The sequence below is a fragment of the Impatiens glandulifera genome, chromosome 7 (genome assembly GCF_907164915.1).
Source record: "Impatiens glandulifera chromosome 7, dImpGla2.1, whole genome shotgun sequence".
In the NCBI taxonomy this organism is placed as follows: domain Eukaryota; kingdom Viridiplantae; phylum Streptophyta; class Magnoliopsida; order Ericales; family Balsaminaceae; genus Impatiens; species Impatiens glandulifera.
In genome coordinates, this window is record NC_061868.1 from 47,405,581 (window position 1) to 47,411,963 (window position 6,383).

Here is a 6,383-nt window from a genome sequence, read left to right on the forward strand (position 1 = left end):
CTTATTATATGATTTTTATAAAGTCCTAACTAATTTGATATATATATTTTTTTAACATTATATTATTAAATTTATTATTATTATAATCTTACTATTTTTTTTTAATATTTTAATTTTAAATAATTTAAATGTAATAATTAACAATTTATTATATATTGTTAAAATAAAGTATACTGATTAAATTTTAAGAATAGATTATTTTTTAGCGTAATATTAAATTAATTATATAATTATTTAAATAATATAATAATATACTTATTAATACACCTAAAAATTATATATGTGATAAAGTTTTTTCTTACAAAATTTAAAGTTAATCAAATGATAAAATGTTTTATTATTAAATATATTAATATAAGTAATATAATAATATCTTTTAAAAAGTAGTTACATAAAGAATTTTATATATCAATATATTATTATTTATTTGACCACATATTTAAAATATTAAAATAGATATAAAATTATATATAAATATATGGCTTATTTTACAAAATTATATAACTACATGTATTATAATAAAACGTGTTATTATTTATTGTGTTTTTTTTTTCAATGATCTTCATACCCATATGTTGTTGGATCACCCGACCCATAACCTGCTGGCCCATATTTTGCCCTAAATCCTAACCCTCTTAAGTAAATGTTGACATAGGAAAATCGGCTACTCCCCTTTAGGTTTTCTCTCTCAATCGGCCGAATCAATCAGTTTTCTCATCTTCCTTAGCAGAGCAGATCCCTGGTAAGACCGCCTCCCACCTATCTATCTATTCACTGTCTTTGGAGAAATTTGTTTCTACTCTTTATTTCAATTCCATTCATTTTTCTTTATCAGTTTATAAGCCGTGGATCCTTTGAATTGTTGTATCTCTATCTCCAGTTAGTAGTTGTAATCTTTTTTCATATGTTGGGGGTCGGATTAGCTAGCGAGTATTTTACAAATCGATTTACACTAGCTAGGTACACATGCGGGTTTACTCCATTGTCATTCATAATTCTTATTCTCATTGTTTCGACCTTCAGCTCTGTAACACATTCCTCTGACAATCAATGATGGGTGATATGGCACTGGAAGATATTACTTCCAGAGCTACTGCACTTGGGATTGATCTTTCTCAAGTTGATTGGTCCTCCATACGCCTTCCTCCAAATGAAGATTTTGGCATCATTAGGTAACTGATAATAAATAGAAATGATGTATTTGTGAATTCCAATGTTGAGCTTTTGTTGGTGAAATACAGTTTCATTGTTGATTTTTTCCACCTTGTTTCAGTGATGATGATGATATCAAGAATCAGGATGCTTTGGAGTTTGATGATGAGCTTAATAACATAATTGTTGTTGACAACCTTCCTATTGTTCCAAAGGAGAAATTTGATAAGCTTGAAGGTGTTATTCGTAAAATCTATGGTCAGATTGGTGTGATAAAGGAGAATGGGCTTTGGATGCCTATTGATCCTAATACCCAGAAAACACTTGGATACTGCTTCATTGAATATAACCTTCCTCAGGTAATATCTTTACAGTCAGTACACGTTCTCAATATGAACTAGAGTTACTCAGTCTTCTCTAATAAAACTCACATGTCATATATCTGGTATTGCATAATTCTGATTTTTACTATGATATTCTTGCATTGGTTACGATTCATTTATGGTAAAGATTTGCAGCAATTTGAGTTTAAGTATCTGATTGTGCTATGGGATTATATTCCAGTTAAGAGCTAATTCTACCTCACATACTAACATGTGTACCAATATGCTTTCATTATAGGAAGCTGAAGTTGCTAGGGAGAAGACAAATAACTACAAGTTGGACAGGTCACACATATTTGCTGTCAATATGTTTGATGACATTGAGAAGTTCATGAAGGTTCCAGATGAATGGGCCCCTCCTGAAAGCAAGCCATATGAACCTGGGGTGAGCATTTTGATTTCTCCGATGGATATATCCCTTTTCAACTCTTCCTTTTTCTTTATTTTCTGTGGATATGTTAAATATTTATGTGGTTATGTTTAGGATAGTATATACGGATAGTTGATTCCAAAGAAACAAATTTACTATTAATGACAAGATAACATAGAATGGATTGAAACCCATTTCTCATTGATTTTTGACTGGGTATCATTGCTCTGCTATAGTTAATTGCTGATTACTAGATATTTGGCTAACCTTAATTGATCTTTTGACTCTTGTAAATCTATTATTCTTCAAAAAGTTTTATTCTTGTTTACATGCTCATATATAAGTGTTTTTGCAATATACTTCTTGAAGTGCATTCTTTTTCATTTATGTTTTATTCATAGAATTTTAGGTTAGTGAGTGATAAAATTGCTTGTTTTTAATTAATGTGGATACAAGTTGGATGAATCGGGGCAGAATACTAAACAGAGTATAAGTGCAAAATACAATGGGATAAAAGCAAACACTATTATGGATACCTTTCTCCAACTATTTCCACTAGGTATACTTTAGACTTTAGTTAATTATTCATGACAGTTCCCAGCTCATTTGGTTGTAAATTCTGTTCTGGTTTTACTTTTCTCCTTGCCTCTGGTTTCAGAGGGTTTCGTTTGTATCAAAGAACAAGATATTATATACCCCCATGTAACTTACAGCTGTTAGAGAGAAAGAAACAAAACATTTGTTTACAAGGAATACAACTGCATTATGTATGGTAAAATGATTAAACTTTGATTTCCTGGACTAAAGTTTAGAATTCAACCTTGTCAATACCTTTACATTCATTTGGTAATCATCAAGGATGTTGATTCTAGTTTCTGTCAGGACCTGAGGCCCATTGAACTTTTGTACAAAGAATATTGGGAGTTGTAAAAAATATACTGCTAAGCGTTTTCATCTTTTTATTTTGTGTAGCTTCTACTTGTAGTTGCTAGACTTGAGATTTATTCTGTCTGGTTTAAGTCTAGGTCCAATCTACTGGTCTAACAAATATATATTTATACATATCATTTTTATGCCTACGAAGAATTTTTAAAATTCATAACTGTCACCTTCATTCATCTCTACAGGAAAATCTGCAACAGTGGCTTGCTGATGAAAAGGCGAGAGATCAATTTGTTATTCGTGCTGGCAATGATACTGAAGTTCTCTGGAATGATGCTAGACATATGAAGCCTGATCCTGTTTACAAACGCTCAGTTAGTTTTTATATTCCTCTTATTTTGTTTGTGTTAGTGGATAATTTTTATAATCCTTTCAAGTGCGTCATTGGATTTTTAAGGGAATATGTGATCTGACTCTGCCGTGTTGAATCTTTCTTTTTTAGTTGCTAGTCCCTAACAATTCAACCCTTTTTGCAGTTTTGGACTGAAAGTTTTGTTCAGTGGTCTTCACTTGGAACATACCTAGCAACTGTCCATAGGCAAGGTGCTGCTGTTTGGGGTGGTGCAAGTTCCTTTAATCGATTAATGCGTTATGCTCACCCACAAGTAAGTTCACTCCCCAGTATTTGTTTATAGTCTTTTGTATGTTTATTATAATTTGCTTCACCTGCATCATTCATTGTTTTTGGTATTAACTGCAGGTTAAACTGATTGACTTCTCCCCTGGTGAACGCTTTTTGGTCACTTACAGCAGCCATGAACCTAGCAATCCCCGTGACACACATGTGATAATTTCTTCTCTTTTTTATATTTTATTTTATTTTAGTTTCTTATTATAAAATGTAGATCATAATTATATCTATAACGTTACATTGTCTTTCAGAGGGTAGCTTTGAATATTTTTGATGTGAGAACTGGAAAAGTTATGAGAGATTTCAAAGGATCTGCTGATGAATTTGCAATTGGTGGGACAGGTGTTACTGGAGTTGTATGGCCTATTTTCAGGTGAATGCATCTTTTTGTATATAAAGGGTTCCTCTTTAAATTTGTCACTGTTTTCTCTTCTAATGCTTAATAATCTTATTAATGATTCAGATGGGCCGGCGGAAAAGATGACAAGTATTTTGCTAGGATTGGTAAAAATATTATATCGGTTTATGAGACAGAAACTTTTTCACTTGTTGACAAGAAGTCAATAAAGGTTGAAAATGTTGTGGACTTCAGTTGGTCACCAACAGATTCCATTCTTGCACTCTATGTTCCAGAACTTGGTGGCGGAAACCAACCTGCAAGAGTATGTCCAATGCTCTCTTGAAATAATGATATTACCATTTTCATTGAGCCTATTTGGAATCTAGTATTTTGTTACAATCTTCTATATCACAATCTCATTTTAAAATAGCCAAAGCTAAACTATAATGTTTTTTTTGTTGGTGAAATATATATTTTTTAGATTAATATGATTTTGGCAAACATAACAAAAAAACATATTTTTAACAGAGCCCATTATCACCAATTTTTATTTTGATGGCGCATTGATGACAGGTGAGCCTGATCCAGCTTCCTGGCAAAGAAGAGTTGAGGCAAAAAAACCTCTTTAGTGTTAGTGATTGCAAAATGTATTGGCAAAACAATGGGGAGTATCTTGCTGTTAAGGTTGATCGTTATACAAAAACAAAGAAGAGCACATACACTGGCTTTGAGTTGTTTAGGATCAAAGAACGGGACATACCCATTGAGGTTTTGGAACTTGAGAATAAGAATGATAAGATTATTGCATTTGCCTGGGAACCAAAGGGCCATCGATTTGCAGTTATCCATGGTGATGGCCCTAGGCCTGATGTAAGCTTCTATTCAATGCGAACTGCCCATAACACAGGACGGGTGTCAAAACTGACAACTTTGAAAGCAAAGCAAGCGAATGCTTTGTTTTGGTCACCAGCTGGTCGCTTTATCATACTTGCTGGTCTTAAGGGTTTCAATGGTCAACTGGAGTTCTTCAATGTTGATGATCTTGAAACCATGGCAACTGCTGAGCATTTCATGGCAACTGATATTGAATGGGACCCTACTGGAAGGTATTCTTTCTTTATTTCTTTTTCTAGAACATTAAGGGTTCCTTAGACCCAAATGTGGTCTCCCAAACTATGAAAACCGGATTTTAAATGTCTCAAAAATAAATGTCAGAACAAACCACATTATCTGAATATTATGTACTTGATATGTAAATTGATTTGATAAAATGGGGCTTAAATTCTACTTTACCCCCTTCTAGTAATGAAATTTGATTGATTTAAGGGGTTAACCTTTATCTTTTGTACCCTCTTACAATATGACATAATTTTTTTCTGAATTTAAATTATTAAATGATTTAGATAAAAATTATCAAATCATTAAGTGATTAGCTGAGTTATCAAACACTCTCCTTATTTATCAATTTAAATGTTAAACAGGTATGTAGCAACATCAGTGACATCTGTTCATGAGATGGAGAATGGGTTCAACATCTGGTCTTTCAATGGAAAGCTTCTATATAGGATACTTAAAGATCATTTCTTCCAAGTATGTTGTTTAAGTTAAATATGCTATTCAAATGGTTTAATTTTTTCTTCTTCTTCTTCTTCCTAACTAATATTTGTAATAATATTTTTGAAGTTCCTGTGGCGGCCAAGGCCTCCTTCTTTCTTATCTGCTGAGAAAGAAGAAGAGATTGCTAAAAACCTGAAAAAGTACACCAAGAAATATGAAGCCGAAGACCAGGATGTGTCTATGCTGTTGAGCGAGCAAGATAGAGAGAAGAGGAAGACATTGAAGGATGAATGGGATAGATGGGTTAATGAGTGGAAACGATACCACGAAGAGGAGAAGTTGGAGAGGCAGAAGCTGAGGGATGGTGAAGTTAGTGATGAAGAAGAGGAGTACGAGGCAAAGGTGGTTGAAGTCGAAGAACTGTTGAATGTTACTGAAGAGATAGTACCTGAACAAGACTAAACTTTTTTGATAAATATTCATATCAAATTTGAAGCTCCATCTTTCGTCATTCCCTGAACAAGACTAAAGTTGGAGAAAATAGAGGATCTGTTTCTTGGCGAGAAAGAAGAGTTGTGGGTCCAAGTTTTCTTTCTTTGCTTAAATTGCTTCTGCCCTTTCCCCGCCTTTCATTTCTGATTGAATTTGATTCTTCTATTTGTCTGTCAAGTAGAAGTTGTTCTTAGATTTATGTTTATGATCGATATATACTCGATGTTTGTAACTTTTGGGAGATTATCTATGATTTTGGATCAAATAATTCTGTTTGTTTTACTTTTGTTTTTGGTAAAAACAATTTATTTAATGCTTAAAGTTTTATCTCTTTTGGCAGAAGTAAAATTACTCAAAAGAAGACGTAACCATTCTTACCTTTTTTAAATTCATGCAAAGTGAATATTCACAAATCAAACCTACTAAAATATACTAGGGATTGGAAAGATAAATGATCCTGCAATAGTACAAGTGTTGGAATCAGCCTTGAAAAAGATAAATGATCCTTACTTTGTG

General features: G+C 32.7%; 1 protein-coding gene across 1 annotated transcript; it reads left to right on the forward strand.

Moving 5' to 3' along the window:
- Positions 1–600: 600 nt before the first annotated feature.
- Positions 601–6,149, forward strand: LOC124944622 (eukaryotic translation initiation factor 3 subunit B-like). Its single transcript, XM_047484922.1, has 12 exons — positions 601–742; positions 1,024–1,172; positions 1,274–1,511; positions 1,774–1,920; positions 3,033–3,161; positions 3,324–3,452; positions 3,548–3,631; positions 3,730–3,851; positions 3,942–4,140; positions 4,392–4,924; positions 5,300–5,408; positions 5,502–6,149. Exons 2-12 carry the CDS (start codon positions 1,051–1,053, stop codon positions 5,835–5,837), a joined length of 2,148 nt encoding a protein of 715 aa, XP_047340878.1. The 5' UTR covers positions 601–742; positions 1,024–1,050; the 3' UTR covers positions 5,838–6,149.
- Positions 6,150–6,383: the final 234 nt, after the last annotated feature.

Coding starts and splice junctions, on each gene's coding strand:
- LOC124944622 (XM_047484922.1), top strand. CDS start 1,051: ATGATGGGTGATATGGCACTGGAAGATATTACTTCCAGAGCTACTGCA. Junction 1,512..1,773: donor TTGAATATAACCTTCCTCAG/GTAATATCTTTA, acceptor CTTTCATTATAG/GAAGCTGAAGTTGCTAGGGA. Junction 1,921..3,032: donor GCAAGCCATATGAACCTGGG/GTGAGCATTTTG, acceptor TCATCTCTACAG/GAAAATCTGCAACAGTGGCT.